The 18,146-nt window shown below is 35.9% G+C and overlaps 1 protein-coding gene across 1 annotated transcript in view; it reads right to left on the bottom strand.

Moving 5' to 3' along the window:
- LOC306945115 (dynein axonemal heavy chain 5-like) overlaps window positions 1–18,146 on the bottom strand; it is a gene marked incomplete at both ends in the record, with an annotated part of 145,964 nt that overhangs the window by 79,381 nt on the left and 48,437 nt on the right. Inside the window, 6 exons of the mRNA XM_079533823.1 lie at window positions 2,222–2,533; window positions 3,402–3,619; window positions 5,387–5,576; window positions 6,573–6,707; window positions 9,722–9,916; window positions 11,059–11,246. Coding sequence (XP_079389949.1) covers window positions 2,222–2,533; window positions 3,402–3,619; window positions 5,387–5,576; window positions 6,573–6,707; window positions 9,722–9,916; window positions 11,059–11,246 — 1,238 coding nt within the window. The remainder of the gene's footprint in view (window positions 1–2,221; window positions 2,534–3,401; window positions 3,620–5,386; window positions 5,577–6,572; window positions 6,708–9,721; window positions 9,917–11,058; window positions 11,247–18,146) is intronic.

The raw sequence follows: 18,146 nt of genomic DNA, 5'->3' as shown, positions 1-18,146 counted from the left end.
TTCACTTTATCCCTGTCTTTTACATAAAAGCTAATATCTTGCAGGAATATTTCACTATACATGAAAAGAATTAAACTCTTTACATTAATTCATAACTATTATTCTCAGGGACTTCCTCCTACATAACTGCTATTTGCTGTACCTTTATTAATGATTATTTTGTCCAGTATATAGGCTTTCAACAACAAATTCTATTTTCATTACCAAATATGATCACTGGGAGTTTTTTAAGCAAACTGGAATTACTGAAGCAAGTATCATACTCAATTTTAGTTAATGTTTCCAATTTAGATTGTCTTCACAAGACCTCTATAGGTATACTTAAAATCTGACTCTCCTTAGTTACTGTATTTCCATCTACAGCCTAATCTTCATTTTCTTCAAAAAAAAAAAAAAGAAAAAAAAAAGATATCTGGAAGCTGCTTATATATATGTGCTTTTCTTAATATTAGCATTAAATTGACTTGGCTCTGTATTTGGGCTTTGATACCATTGTTAAAGCACCTTATTTCACAAATTTTCTTTTAGTATTTAGTTATCCATTTTTTTATACACTGAGGGAAATATTAACTGTAAAAAGAGATATCTGAATACAAAAGTAGTGTTACCCTCATCTGTAAAATCACTGTCATCGCTTCTATTATGTGAGCAGCAAAGATAGCTCATTAGGAGTGAAAAAAAGCTGACAGCATGACAGCTTTCATTTACATTTCGATAGTTCCAAACGCAGCCTTCAGCACAGAACTAACTTCATATTTCACTGTATTTTCATCTCTCAATCTAATAAAATACATATTTTTCAGGACTTTATTGCTATTGCTTCAGGCTTGGGTATTTTAAACGTTGTTATTATATTTTCAGAGCAAGTTTTAGCAAAAAATATAAACAGTATTGTAGCAAAGAAGCAGTAAATTGACCCACATATACATTACTTTGGAAGCATATTTTAAAATTCATTATCAGAATTGATTCTCTTGCTGCTGCAGTAAATACTATGTCATATCATTATGTTTTTGAGGTAGAACAAAATGAATAGCTTGTTAAACATCAGTTATGAAGTGAACAGGCACTAAAATGAAACATATCTGTGAGAAGACATTTGTTAGCATTCTAGACATTCCAAAACATAATGCAAAAATAATCTTTCAGAAAATGTCACTCAAAGTTCATTATAAACAGCATTTTTTAAATCCAACAAAGAAAAAAAAGATTACAGGAGAAGCCCTGGTGAAGTCTGACTCAACTCACACAGGAAAACTGAAGAAGAGAGCAAATGGGAAGAGAAGCGATATCAACAAGCTGCATTTGTTCCACAGATTTTAAGTGGGGAAATCAAAAGATTACAGAGCTGAAAGATTGAAAAGTAATTATTTCTATAAACCTTTTCAAAGAAAAATAAGTAATTTTTTCCAACTGAAAAAAATTATACTGCTAAGATTATTCATTAGAACCGTTGTCCATCATACTAATGAAAACTTTTAAAATATTCAGTATGCTAGGGTAAAATAAAGAGAAAGAATGTTCTGAATCCTCTCTGTGTATCTATTGATTGAACCGAACTTAGAGAATGTATCAAAGAGATGCCATCTCAAAAATCTCTTCTGGAACAGATGCACAGATTATGAAATCAGAGGGGATACTGCAGTCACTTCTATTGAAGTTCAGAACACCATACAGCATCAAATCGCCTTCAATTAATTTGAGCTACCACATATCATTTAAAAATACATAAAAAAAAATAAGGGACCAAATGCGTTCTTGTTACAACTGAAATTGAGAAAGATTACAATAGCTTGAATGGAGCTTCATTTCTTTCAGATCTTACTTTTTCACATTAAAAAAAAAAAAATACACATTCATCCACTTCCCTGGTGTTAGGTTCTCCTAACAAGAACTAAAATTGCAGTAACAATTGCAAAAAGAACATTTCTGTTTTGACATCACCATAACATAACCATGGATTTAACAATTCACTGCCAAATATCCTACGCAGACAAAACGAAATATCCAGATTATTCATCTGATATAGTCTCACTTGTTCACTAATGGTAGAGATCTTTCTTTTTTTTTTTTTTTTTTTTTGGTTATAAATCCTTCATTCTTATTTTATTACATAAACAAACACAAGTAAATAATTGAAACAACATTTAGGATTAAACAATGCATCATTAATAAAGAATAAGGAATGCCATTTTTTTTTTTTTCTAAAATGATTAAGTACCTGAAATACAGCACTAAAGCAATTCCAAAGAACATCAGAGTATGTAGTAGGCAGTGTTTGCAGCCAAGCCGTTAAGATAGGCTTCCAATCTAACACTGAAGAACTCATGAAGACCATGCCATTACGAGAAACTGTTGCCGGGGAAGCATTGTCAATGTTGTGAGGTTCAAAAATAATTTTGCAACTGGGGGACATCGGAATACGATCTCCATTGGCCAAAGTCAGAGTCTTATTATCATCCAGAACAGAGTTCAGGTTTTCAATCCATATTGCATCAACAGGCCCATCCAAAACTATCCAAATATGCTCACCCTAAAAAAGGAGACACACATGCAACCTCATGTAAACTGACCAAAAATATCAAAAATAGACATTTAGTCACAGAGGATCTAATCTTGGATATAAAATCATAATTTTCTGCTGACTGGCTCAGTATGTACGTACTGCAGTTTTCATAACTGCTCAGTGATTGAACCTTCCTTTTTTAAATTGTGCCACATAAAAAAAAAATAAATCAAAGAATTGTGAAAAGCAAGAGTTTGGACTGCTCTAAACATAAATCTCTCCCTCTCTCCTACAAAAAAGCATTAGCAAACCCATCATCCCATCAGTCATCAAGGTGGATTAAAACATTTCCAGTTAAATTAAGTCACAGACAAGGCACATGCTCCTCATGGGATGCTACTTAGTTTTCTTATATAAGGCTTCCTATTCTATAAATGAGAACTGAATAGAACTGAAACTTCTTAAGATTTGAGTGTTATATTACACAGTGAAACTTCATGTGCAGGTGCGATAAAAGAATTTGGAAATAGAGCAGTAATGACATAAAATCAGACAGGAGAATATTACCTTTCTTGTCATGTCAAAACATGAGTAGCTCTTGCTTTTGAATTTGAACAGTAGGACTACCTAATTACAGAAGGAAGCAAAACTCTCAAAATATATTTCAATTTAATTCTGGAACCTCTGGAGCTTGGGAAGCACATTTCTCTTTGGCATACACACATAATTCTGACTTTGGGGTACATTCAGCTATTCAGATGCAAAACAAAACCAACACTGCATTTTCCCATTTGAATTTGTAACAGAAGACTTTTCACATAAATGACAGATAATGAGATCTTACGGAAACAACAGTAAGTGCCCTTATTAACTATCACAATAGAATACCCATTACCTTCTTTGCTTTTAAAGTTTTTCTCCATAATGTAGAGAAAATGCCATCTGTCCAATCATTTGTGGCAACATCAAGGGTACCAAACATCTGGGAAGCTGTGATTGCCTTTGGGTTCATTCTCATCTCTTTATGAGGAGCACCACAATCTGTCATTGCTTTCATCAAAATATTAATGCATTTGGTCTTTCCTGCACCAGTTGGACCTAGAGTCATCATACCTTAGAAACAATACAAACATGGTTTAAAATGAAATATCATGCTACCATTTAATGATCCTTTCCACTAGCAGTCCTTGTTTTATCCAAAAGCCAATACAAAAAAGATGTTTCTCTATAAATGCCTGGCCTATTATGACAGGGAAGTCTATGTGGGTCTGCATCCTCCCTCAGGCAGTTCTGTTCCTTTCTGTAATTGGGAAACACAACTGCCTTTTGATGTTCACATGCAGTGACACTGACATGACTGGTGGTAAACAAAACCAGTAATTTCTAAATGCATTTAGTGAGTAGTTCCCAACATATACTAAACTAAGCAAAACTTTCAGAACCACAAAAACTAAAATATGCACCTGCATCTATCCACAATGACTCTTCACTATAATGATACATTTTTTCTTTATTTGCACATATTGCCTCTATTCCAACCAAGGGGAATCATGTTTTACAGATTTTTCTTCACTGCATGAAATTCTATGGGGATGCATAAATCCAAGGGTCTTTTTCCCAACATGAGCAAGACTGTGCAGTAAAAAAGCCCTGGCATCTAACTGTTAGGTCAATTGGAGCTGCATGACCAATGGAATAGCAGGCATATGTGGAAAGAGACATTTAGACAGAATGCCACAGTGGAGAAAGCACAGAGATCCCATGGATCTTGTTGCTGTGGAGCTGTTCTTCAAACAGCTTCTTCCATCAAGAAAGTATATCTAATCACAATTTAAATCATATAAACTTCTACGGTTCCTGTGTCAGTGTTATAATTTGATGTGGAACACTGAACCCAGCAGTTTGGATGCAAATTATATATTCAACCAAGTATTAACTACTAGTTCCTTCATCTAATCCATAATTTGAAATAATCTTTTGAGGCATTAGCTCTTAGACTATATGTGAGCAAGTATTTCCTTCTATTTTTTCCATTTGCTTGAGGTTACTGTTCACTTACTATCACTCTTAAAGAATAAAAAGGATGGCTTCTTCAATATAGATTTGCTACTTTGCTACTTCATATTTTCTCCCTCACAGACTAAAATGCCTAGATTTTTAAGAGTCTTGGCAAGCATTTCAAACGGAGAATAATTTTTTCAACTATGAATGGCAAACCTCTTTGTACTAGCATCTTTGGCATTCTTGTTAGGACTGGGTAAGTTTTATTCAACAGCCTCTTGTGGACTATAAACATGACAAGTATAGAAAGCCTGACATTGGGAGGAACCTGTGGAGGCCATCTTGTCCAAACTCTCTGCTCAAGCAGGTGGCTTATTTCTCCTCAGACTCACTGACCAGATTTGAAAAAAAGAGCACTTGGAATTATAGTGCATGCCTACTAGAATCTATAAAATTAAAGACACGAGTGATTATTTTTGTAATCTTCTCAGTATCACTATTTCACAGTAACATTAAATGTAAGCTTCAGGACTGATCACTGAGGGCAACTGTGGCTTTCAGAATACCAAACAAATCCAGACATCTCTGAATTGGAACAAATACTCTACATTTTAACTTGTACTACAGAAATTTCAATCATTCTGAAGGCTACCTTCTTATTTCCCATAAAAATGTAATGCTACATAGCTAAAAATTCACTATGTGTGCATTGCACAGTGATAATGACTCCTAATACTTTCCTATCCACATAAGCTTTAGAAATGACATCTGTCCAATTTCAAAATACATTTTTTGTGAAAATAATCTACGCTCTGTACAGATAACATAAAAAACTTTATTGCTTTTATGTAGCCTCAAAACCTCTTCTCTCATGCTAACCATGTCGGACTCGTTGAGTTTCATACAGCTGAACGAGTTTAAGAATCCAAGGTGGATGATGGATAAGCCCTGCTTTCTCTGCCTGTTTCTGAATGGCTGACTGTAGTTCAGGATATACAGCTTTATCCAGAGTAATTCCAGGGAATAGGTCATTAATGAGACTCATAAATAAAGGTTCATCTTCATCCACCTGTCAAGGATAAAGTAGGGAGGAAATATATTATTTATTAACTGAAATTGTTATTACAGCTGTAAACACTATTCAAGAACATGCCATTTAAAAGACAGTAGTACAAAAGTGTATATTTTCCAAAGTAAATATTACACATCTGATTTATTAAGTGAATTTCATACAATGCAATCACAAGTAGCAATTTCTAAATTAAATACTTAAGGCTCATAAAAATGTTAACATTATAATACAATTTGTATCAATATAATCACACACGTTTCTCAATTTGTTATACAAGCCAGAAAGATTTATTAAAATTGTATTTTCCCTCACATTTCTTATGATCTTTTTCATTCTGTAAATCACTGAAGCACGCCTATAGGTTTGACTGCATGTACCAATGAGCTAAACAGATTAACATCAGAAACAGTGTAATTGGTTCCCATCACAGGACTGGCTGCCAATGTAAATACATGGACTCTAGATATACTATAGCCTTACAATTACAGCAATATAAAGCAAGGATTAATACTTTAAATAGTGATAACAAGACAGACTACACTATACAAGAAAGTGTCAGCTGCTTCCAGTTACTTCACTCATTGCAATTTTTATAATATTCTAAAAAGACAACCAAAAATTGTTTAAATTGAAACTCGGGATTAAGAATCTTCCATGACATTATTAAAAAAGTAGCACAATGTATTTTTCCTTTCTCTCCATTGATGGGGTAGAAAGAAGAAAAAACATAAGGCAGTTAGAGTAAGAGGTCAGGTCCCCTAGAACACTGGTACTTCTGATTATTTCTCCACCTAATGCTTCTGATGTGTTTTCCTCTCTTTAAGAAATAGTGCTCTCACTATAACTGTATTTGCATAAAAATAAATAATCTAGTAGAAAAAAATAAAATGTATCCAACTGCTGAAGAAAAAGAGCTTTTCCAAGTGCATAATAAATACACTTCACAAAGGCTAATAAAGTACTCTTTTGGAAAAGACATCAGTGTTACAATACCAGTTTGGAGAGGTTCATGTCCCGCAGAACTCTCATCACTACAGTTTTCTCTGGCTCTTCGGGATTAGATCTTTTCACTGCTCCAAGTGTTCTTAAAACAGACAGGATATTTCTTAATCCAAAATCATAGTGAACCTTGAAATGATACATAAGTACAATTGGTACCACAAACACTGAAGAATTCAATATCAAGAAGGGGCTGAAAAGTATATTAACTAAAGAAATCTCAGCTACTGAACTTTTAAATACAATTAAATTCACAGCTTTTCATCTTTTAAACTGAAATTCCAGCTCTGTTGCTATCTCATCCTGAAAATATTTTCCAGTGTTGCATGTCAACGCCTGCCAAGTCTCCCTTTTGGTGGTACACTGCCACATTCATGCATCATCTGTAACAAAGCTGCTGCTTCTATCATTTTCCTAAATTCATAATATGTCAGATGCACAAACAATAAACCACGTCTTTAGACTACTTTTCATTACCTGCACACATAAGAACTGCTACTATTTTGATATGTGGGGTATTGGGATTGGTAACTAAAAGAGCCCATCTCTTGCTGATATGAAAAGAATGTACTGAAATTATACAGGTACAATTTATTTATACATAAGCCTATATTATCTTATACATAATCTCAATTCATGCTCTGATATTTTCAGAGCAACTGAGGTATCTCCACATCTGACCTATGTACAATTATTTGTAATGATGGATTCACAATTGCTATCACTGACAAACTGGAACAACACACTGAGCACTACTCAAAACTTCAGCAATGAGTAGCCAACTGGTTATTACTCATTAAGTTTGTAGGGGATATCAAGATGGTAAACAGTACCATAACTGTAATTCAAACTGTGACCAAAAGTTGGGTTCAACAGTTGAAGTCAAACCCATACTGAAGATAATCTAGAAAATAAAGATATCAGCCAAATATAAAACATGCCATATCATGAAGAAGTAAAAAATGTTTGCTTTATGAGTAGGAAGAGTAAATACGTAGCACATAGGATGAATTACAATTGAAGTCTTTGATGTGCAAAAAATTTCTGCAAAGAGGAAGGCAGAAGGAAAAGACAAAAAAAGAAGCAATGCATTTAATTACATCATGGGAGATTCAAGTCAGCTTTATAGCTTTATGGAAAACTTTGTGACCATAAGGAAAATCAAACTTTGGAACAGACTGCCTGGGAAAGTGCAGTCTGCCTGTCAATTGAAAATGTTACGGAGCGTCACAAATATTTACAGCAAATTATTTAGCTAAGAAAACAGCCTCAGTGGTGCCAAGTGACAGGACAACAGGCAAGAGGCACAAATGGAAATCTAAGAAATTCCTCTTCAATATCAGAAGAGTTTTTTTTCCACTGCAGTAGCGGTCAGACACTTCAACAGTTTGACCAGAGAGATTGTGCTTTCTCTGTCCTTGGAGATACTCAAAGCCCACCTGGATGAGGTGCTGAGCAATTTGGATTTATTTAAGCCTATTTCAGCATGGATACAGGACTCCTCCAAACTCAGATCTTCTCTGACTTTATAATTGTATATAATGGATTTATACATGAGCAGGACTGTTCAAAGGGCTTCTGTCAGGCACAGGCATGACAAAGTAGCACATTGCTATGGTTTTGTACAAAGCTATGCTTCTTGGCTTCTACTGCAGATTACAGAATCATGATGCATGAAGTAAACCACCAGGACCAAAGATCAATGTAGCAGGCTTCTCTGGTCATTACTGAAGAAATGTTAGAGGGTCCTGATGAAATTATAAATTCACACAGGAGACTGTTTTCCGCAGATATACTAGCTGCTCAAATAAGAACTATGTAATTTAAGTTAAGTGCGATGAAAGGGTAACATTCAAATATATCATTGTGACGTGGCTGCATCTCAGAGCTGTGCCTGTGTGCACAACCAGTACACATGGTAATTATATCCATTAATTAATAGTAAGGAACTCCCTTGCTAGCATCAATATAGATGAGACAAAGGACTGACCAAAGACAAGGCAATTGAACTAATATAAGACAACAAACCATTTGACTAATTGTTAAGGAAGTTTTCCACGTAAGCATTTCAATCAGTTTCAGACTCCTTCAGGCAGTTCCCTCCCTGATAACTACTAAGTATATGAACATGGACAGGATTGAGGGAGTAAGATGGACAGCAACAAATCAACTAACACAAATAGATGCTACAACACCCTACAGAAATAGGGTGATTCGGATTGCCTAAAAACTAATTTGAAGGTTAAATGGAATCACCTTGGGCAATTTACAAAGACAGTAGTGAATATATGATCCTTCAGAAGACAGTCTACAACATACAGCTGGTGAGCCAAACTCTCTCAGAAAAAAAGAAAACAGAGAGAAATGAAAATGAGAATCTAGTTTGGTTGGCAATATATATATTGACACAGTGAAATCACCAAGGGATGGAAAAAGAATAAGAAAATCCAAATCTATACTTTGTTATTTTACCTCTCAAATAATGTGGACAACATGATGCTTTACCATCTCATTCTGGTGTAGTTGAAGATTTCTACATAGAAGCCAACAAAATCTTTAATAAATATGTGGTGTAGATGTGGACTAATATAATGGAGAACACAGTCGGTATGTCCAGGTACATTAGGATTCAAGAGGAGCAGACTTCTCATTTGAGCTGCAATTTACCTACTATTCGTATCATTTCTCTTTGAGACCCTCTAGTGGACAGTCAGCACTCAGCATTCAAAAGATAAAAACTAGTCCTGCTCTTAAATGCAGCTTTGTTCTTCGTTTCTACCAGGCAGTTTTCAGTTATTTAAAATTCACACACTGTCTCTCCAATACATCTAGTCTTTGTAAGTGAGAAGAGTGAAAAAACTGTCCTTTACAAAGCTCTTTACAGCTCTGCACACTATTCATCCTATCTTTATCATTATCTGCAATCTGTTTAAAATCACAAACTAAACTTCCTTTACTATACAACCTAGTTTAAAAACTAAAAATAACACAATAATTTCAAATTCTGATGGTAGAACTAGAAACTGAAAACCTTAAGAAATGACTACATTTCTGAGAGTCAAAATAATTATATATTCCATGAAAGTATATTCTCCACATTCCCTTCCAGTGACAGCTTAGAGTTGGACAAATATTTATTTTACCTGTTTAGATAACTGCTCTTCACAGAGCTTGTAGAGTGTATAAAATTTTCGACTAAGGATTTGGTTGTCTCGGAAACCAGCACTTGCCAGCTTGACTCGCATAATAATGCTACGGTCAGGCACCATCATAGCAACTGTACGAAACTGAATCTTCAGATTTTCTGGAAGCTCCTGTCGTCCTGCATAGCCAGGGTTCTGAGAAATGAAAAATATAAAATAAAATCTTACTTGATGACAGTGGGATAGGAAGGTTTAGCTTTTTTCATAATTATTTTGCAAACACAGGTGTACATGCCAGATCACACCAGATAACTGAAGCATGTTACAATTACACGTTACTACTAAACTGTCCAAATATTGCAGTTCATGAAGTACATGGTATCACATATGGCATTTTGAGATGCATAAGACACACAGATCAAAACAGGCAACCACTTACACATTATATTGGAACTGTTTTAAACAATTAGCTACTCAGGGTCTTGATAGCATTGCAGTGCTGAAGGTTACTGTCTTAACTTAAACTGACCCATCTGATCTTTCACTAAAGAAGTCTCTATGACTACCACATGGGTCAGCTCTGAGAACAGTAGTCTCTGGCTATGCAGTAATAACTTCTTAAATTCTTCCAGCAGTTTTCAAACAGCATTTTCTCTGGACTAGGTATGTCACAAGTTCATTTGTCTTTTTTTTTTTTTTTTTTTTCCCTCCAAATTAGAAGGACAACATTAACACCGTTTCAAAGATAGAAAACCTGAGAATAATGGAAAATGTTTTAATTTAATTGTGCGTATGTAGCCTAAGCTAAGGAGTATAAAGAAGCTTTTATGGCATTCTTACACTTTCCTATTTCTTTGCCTCCTGCACTGACAGAAACAATACAGTCCACAGGCATCAAAGATAAATCTCTGGGAGGTCAGTGAATCAGAGTGAAGGTGACTTCCTTCATGCTGTCATGGAGAAGGATTGGAGTTAAAAACTCTTCAGAGGTGGTGAAATACTGCCTGAAACATCTAGAGTAGTCCTTCCAATAGCCAATTACTTCTGTTCTATTTTGATAGATTTAGACTAAAAACATTAGATGGCTGGATTTAATCTCAAACTGTCAAATACTGAACTAAAAAAGCCCTTAAGATATGTAGTTATGACTGCATAAATCAGGTCCTAAGAACCAGTTAAAAATATGGGCAAGCAAAAATATCATTATTTGAGAAAATTATTATTTAAACTCACTGTTTTCTAAGAGAGTTCCAGTGATTTTATCAGGGATACTTTTATGCACAACGATATGGGAAAGATTTTCCACACTAACATTGTTTATATACATATATACGTACCATAGTCAGAAATATGCCAAATTCTCTGTCCATGTCAACAACATCACCATCAGTGAAAACGAACTGAGGTTTCTTATTTTTCTTACATTGAAGTACAATATATATCTGCTGAGCAGCTACTGATAAAACTGGAAGTTCAATGCGGTTAAATTCATCAAAGCAACCCCATGCACCAGACTGGGCTAAACCTAAGTAAGAGAAAACAAGGAAAATATTTGATTAAACACAGTGTATCAGATCAAGTCAGAATTTACATATAAAATATATTCCATATAACATAATGCAACACAAGAAAAACAAATAATATTAACACAAAAGAAAAAGAGGAATAAAAACTCAATAAATTAGGCTGTAATGATACTCAGAAAAAAAATTAGTCTTTCTAAGAAAGATAAATAAAACTACTCTCAAAGAATCTTACACTTCTACGGTAACCATGAGGTGGTAATCATCCAGTAATATTGTATATACAAGGGGTGCTCCAAAAGCAATCCCTCCTATTTTATTATGTTGTCCCATGATGTTACAGACACATGTTGGTGGTAGGAAAGTAGGGATGAACCTTCCTACCAATATCCCATTACATGTTGTACCCATATGACAGAAAGCAGCAGAGGGGCACTCTGACAGAATGGCCTCTGACATGGAAGTGTGGATGAAGCAAAGGTGTGTCACTGAATTCCTCCATGCAGAAAAAAGTGGCACCCACAGACATTCATCAACACTTGCTGAATGTTTATGGAGAACAAACAGTGGATGTGAGCACAGTGAGGCAGTGGGATTGTGCGTTTCAGCAGTGACAGCAGTGACATGAAAGACAAGCCACATTCCAGATAGCCATGAACAGCTGTCACACAACAAAACTAAGAGTGTCTCAATCAGTTCAGCCATTCAAGTTGGTGCATTATGACCAAAGAACTGTTGACGAAGCTGAATAATGGCTTCACAGCATTGGAAATGATGGTAGCTATGTTGGCATATTACAAAGGTTGTGCCTAGGTGACTCCCACAAATGGTCACACAGGAACAGAAATAAAACTATATGCAAGTTTTTTGGGACCTACTGATCAATACAAGTGTGACAGTGTCCTGCCTCACACTGTTACCAGTGACAAGACATGGCGACACCATTACAAGCCAGAATCAAAATGGCAGTCTGTGGAGTGATAATGTGAATTTTTCAGCGAAGAAAAAGTTCAGGAAGCAGATCTCAGTGGGTATGTGATATGCAGTCTTTTGGGGTAGGAAAGGGGTGATCCTTATGGATTTTCTGAAACTTGGACTATGCTGTAGGCTTGAACTTGCAGTCAGGCCAGAGAAGCAGTTAACTTTTCTATTGCAACACGATAACACTGAATCCCATACCAGTTTGAAGATCACGGAGCATATTGCCAATCTTGGCTGGACTGTCCTACCACACCCAGCATGCAGTCCAGATTTGGCATCTTCTGACTTCCATCCATTTGAGCCAATGAAAGATGGTCTGCATAGGCAACATTTTCCTAATAACGATGCCATCATGGCAGCTGTGAACAGTGGGTTACCTCCGCTGGTGCAGATTTTTACAAGCACAGCATGCAGGCTCTTGTTCATTGCTGGTGAAAATGCCTAGCTAGTGACTGTGTTGAAAAATAGTGTTTTGTAGCAGAGAATCTGCTCTATGAAATAGTGTTATTGTGCTCTCTGTATCTGTTGTAGTTTCCTTGGAAATAAGTAGGAGGCATTACTTTAAGGGTAATCTGCATAGTACTCGGCATCAAAAACATGCACATAGCATGGAACTTCAAGTAAGAAGAGGGTACAATTGTCAAAGATGAGCTCAGGAGACACCTTTCTAAATGAAAAGCACAGGATCAAATTCAGAAAGCATTACTTTTTGACAGCATTATTGTATACTGTCATAACATTTAATTCATAATTAAAAATTGTTTAAGAATAACTTTCCACTGTTTAAGACAAAGGAATGTGGAATCACGCTTCACACTATTACTTGTAAAAGGCTGTGGAGTTCTAGACTGGTATTAGTATCTATTAACATGAAATGCATGTCTTCTAGAGGGTCAGATACTCCTTATTTATCATGTTAGCAGGATTGAAACAGGAAAGTCCACAGTAGCAGCTTTCCAGAAAGGTAATGATAAAGTTATGTAATCCTCTGAAATTAATTCCACAGCCACTCCACAACACAAAAGTTAGTGAGCCTATGCAGGAGTTTTCACTGCAATTGTCTTTCTCAAAACCTACAACTGATCAGTGTTTCTTTCTTACCACATGGTTCCAGCAAGGTTTTAGATGAACACCTTAACTAGTGCTAGAAATGTGTCGCATAACTATTATGAACAGATACGAAAAGAAAAAGAAAAAAAAGACTGGTTTTGCTACTGTGTTTATTAAACAGTAATACCTACTCTTTGGGATGCAACAAGGAAAAGACCTAAATCTGGACATTCTCTAGCAGAGACTCTGTTCCATATCATAACATCTCCTATACTTACTATCTGTATATCAAACGCTTTCTGAAATTGCTTTCTCTAAAGGATGACAAGTTCAGTTTTAGCGATTTTCCTCAGGGAAGGAAAAAAACACTGTAATGCCATCTACTGTATGGTGTTGGGAAATCTAACTATCAGACAATACCAGTATTCAATAGCTTTGAGTTAATTCAGTTCTAGTAAAACTATTTTATTCTGGTTTTGTTTTAAAAAAAATAATAATTTTAAAAATAAAAATAAAAATAGAAAAAAAGAACAAAAACATACATACACGCCCCACAAACACCCAAGCAAAAAGCACAGCAAGCAAACTGTCTGCTGTAAAACAGCTTACAGAATTCAATTTTGTTTTGCTCTGTCATATGGGCATTAATTTCTGTCCACTCAGAGAATATTATATGCTAATCAAATACGGAAAAGGGATAAAAGTAGAATACAAAAACCAAGACCAGAGACATTACTGCTTAAGTTTAAGAATAAAATCAGTACAGATATCCTGGTCCTCGAAGTGGGTCTAAGAAATAACACAGGGTATTTTCTGAACTCTGAAGGAGACTTAAAAATGTATCTCTGCCATGCAGTGTTGCTTTCCTTTCCATCTCAGAGGCGCTCTGGCCAGTCACTGCTGGGTGGCCCAACCTCTGGATGCTACAACATAACTATGTTGCTTAGCACATGAACTAAGAACCCACACTCAAAAACTGCAGCCTGCCACAACCACCCCTGTTCTGACAGGTGACCCAGCAAGCCAGGTGACCATATCCTACGTGCTGCCTCATACATCACTCTATCTGCCTAAACATAGGGCAATAGTGCAGTAATTAATCATGACAAAGCAACTATAAATTCTATTTTGCTCTGAAATTGCATTCTTTTAAGAGTGCAGAGCACACAGGAGTGATAAAATTTAAAGCAAATTCCACTAAAACAGAATCCTGGCTAGCCAAAGCACAGGCCATGTGGAGCTCCATATGAATGTACTCACCTTCTGAATTAAGATAAAGATCAAATCCTACATTAAATATTGCATTAACCATCAAATCACAGAAAGGCACCTCAGGTAAGATAGGAGTTATTTGACTCTCTAAAAACAGAATCTAAACAAACATGACTTTTATATTCATTCAGTCAACTACAGAAAGGTTTCCTAAAGTATATTCACAGACACTTTTCTGCAGTAGTGATAAAGTATGTCTGATTTGCAGTTCCTGGGCAATTTTGATATTGAACTTGATACAATATAAAACTTGAAAACTGCTCTTTGCTCTTCCATAGAACGATACACTACTCTGTTCCAGCTCAAATGACCAGTTTATCAGAACCTATGTTATGTTTCATGTTTAAAAAACAAAGGTATCAAAGATAGAAGTCCAGGACCCAGATATCTCAGCTAGACTATCTGGCTGTGAATAGATAAAGAGAGACAGGAAGACACAGAAACAGGGAAACAAAACCTCATTTCTGAGTCAACTGGGTGATGGAATATAAAGGTTATCATAGACATTTTTGAGAATTCTGAAGAATTTCTCAGTGTGTACTCTTTAAAGTGCAATATATTTCATAAGAACAGTTTTGTTAGCCTGCGTGAAAGAACTTTTACAAACATGCAATAAAGAATCTTTTACAAAACTGACCTTTCTCCTCCTATTAACCGAAAAATAGCTCATTTCCTTCCCAGAGATAACATATCTATCCTTCAAGAAATACCAGATATGTTAAAGACATTTCAACCCAAAAATTGTGATTCCAAGCCAGGCCCTTCCAAGCTGCAACCATAAGCCTAAATTAACTGGTGGCCTTCAGAAATGATTTCAAAAATCATAGAAATGCCTAGGTTGGAAAAGATCTTTGGGATCACCAAGTCCAACCATCCCCCTGACCTACCAAGACCTACCACTATAGCAAACAGATCAAATGTCTCTTATTGCCTTGTCCTCACATCTCTTAAATAACTACAGGGATGATGACTCCACCACTTCCCTGGGCAGCCTATTCCAATACTTGAGCACACACTCTATGTAGAAATTCTTCCTGATATCCAATCTGAACATCTTCTGGCACAACCTGAGATCACTTCCTTACAATTTATCGCTGATCACCTGAGAAAAGTGATTGATTCCTTGCTTGCTGCACCTCCCTTCCAGTAGCTGCAGAGAGCTATAAGGTCTTCACTCAGCCTTCTCTTTCCAAGACTAAACAATCCCCTCAGTTACTCCTCATAAGCCTAGTCCCTGGATGTGGCTCTGAGCAGCCTGGTTTGGTGGTTGGCAACCCTGCACATAGCAGGGGGGTTGAAACTAGATGATCTATGAAGTCCTTTTCAACCCAGGCCATTTGATGATATGATATGATTCTATGATACTCACAGGCATCATGGTCATCTGACCACCAATTTGTTGATCTCTTGTAACTCATATTTAACATTAGCATGCCATTAAATGAGCCATCCAGATTAACAAGGACACCTTATACAACATTAGTTAGCTTAACAGTATTACATGGAAAATTATCAGGCCACAGAAAAACAGCAGATGAGGGAATTTGAGCCCTAAAACTGCTCCTTTTCTTACACATAGAAATTGTGCCCAATTTTACTTAAAGATGACAATGAAAAGATACGGTTGTCACTATTGCCTCAAAGGAACTGGGAGGGGATAAGCGGCCAAACTGCTTAGGTTAAGAAGGCAGAAACAACACAATGACACAGAGGTTAGACTGCTGAGTGTAGAGAGATCAGTAACAGCTTAATCAAAAGGAATTGGGAAAAAATATGGAAGTATAAGATAAACTCTCAAAAAAGGAGCAGAGAGGAAAAAGACAACAGCTCAGTGATATCAAAGCTAAACTCACTTCAAGAAGAACCAAACTAACATTCCTTCTCCTGACTGATGGTTGCAGTTAGCACAGACTCAGTAAATGACTGTGCTTGGGGCTACTAATACATTTATCCTCAACCAGAAAGCAAGCTGGTCCCAGTCTACTTCTGTTTATTTTCAATAAGCAAGATAATTTGGGTAAACTAAAAGCTGTGTGTAATCCTATTTGCAAGTTCTCACATATACAGTAAAAGTTATCCAGCTAAAAGTTGGCTCAAGGATCTGGAAGTTACAAGAAAAAATTGTGACCTTGACTGAAAGTATTTATATGTGCAGATAGTTCAATCTCTAGCTTAGAAATCTTCGTGCATTTGTTTGGCACTACATAAATGAGCAGTTTTCCACAGCTCCTGATCAGTAGGTGACTGTTTTCTATCTTCATATGTGACGATCAGACCTTGGTTAAATACATAGAATATACTTTGGATAAGCACTATTATAAAGTAATGTACTCAACACAAAAGTCATCAGCTTCTAGGGATCTTTTAACCACATCTCTGTGTGACAATGAGATACTGTCTTCTGCTCTCCATAGGATCAGTTTCAACCTTCTTCAAGGCAATGAATGCCTTTCTTCACCTTGAAAGAGGCTAAGATATACCAGCATCTTTGATCTCTTTTGTCCCAGCTCATGGTTCACAGGAATAGAGGATGGAGGCTGGCTGAGGCAGACAAAGCAAGAATAATTCTTTCTTATCTACATTCACATTCTTGTAAACATTGCTAATGTTTTTGAATGTTCACTTATTGAGAAAGACACTCTGCAGAACACAGACACAAAATTCAGAGCCGTGATCAGAGGAACTTGGCAAACAGATCAATATTTTTCCTTCTTTCTCTGTTCTACCTATTTCCATTTTCCTTTCTGATACTGTCATTAAAGAAAATCAGCAAGTTAATGAGGCTTAAAAAATGTCTGTAAAGCATCAAAAGGGTTAGGAGGAAAAAGAATGAAGTCCGGTGAAGCGAAAACAAGTACTACTTTTACCCCAGTTCTTAAACATGCACTACTGGTCAGCTTGATTTAACTTAGCCTTATGCAAACCTAGTAAGACCACAGGGAAGACAGAAAAATGGGAAATATTTTCACAACTAAATGCAAAATCATCTTAATCCAATAGTTGACGTGTTTTTTATCCCCATTAGAAAAGATTAACTGGATACTCTTAAGCTTTTAACAAAGAAAATTAAAGAAAAAAGTTACTTCAATTAACATTTTGGCCAGCATTTCTGGCTTAACTAAAAATCAAAATGATCTCCAGGTTATATTGTAACCTTCAGGAGATGTCACAATAGTGAAAATTTTATGATACCTTCTGTTTTTTATTTAACTGTCCACCTCTTACAGAAAATGATGGTTCTGGGGTCCATATAGTCCACTGCAACCACGTACAGTAAAACAGACATAATGAAATTCACAAACATTGGATCATTTGATACAATTTTTTGCAAATTTGATTTGCAAAACTGACTTCCAAGATCTGTTTAATATGAAAACATCACATTGGCTGCTGTCTCATTTTCCCAGTTTCAAAAAATTTTTTGAGTTTGAAATAAAACAGTACAATACTTCGTGCTGGTCTGCCTACTTTGTACAGTGTCACTGAGCTGTACACTTGTTCTTTTGTTTGACGTGAATTGGGAAAAAGAGGGCTGAATACTCTCCCCTTAGGGTGGTTGGAATTGTCAACAGTTTATGGGCTGGTTCGGCCCAGTTCTG

This window comes from Tetrao urogallus (genome assembly GCF_951394365.1).
Source record: "Tetrao urogallus genome assembly, chromosome: 3".
NCBI lineage: Eukaryota > Metazoa > Chordata > Aves > Galliformes > Phasianidae > Tetrao > Tetrao urogallus.
This window is presented reverse-complemented; position numbering and strand designations above follow the sequence as displayed.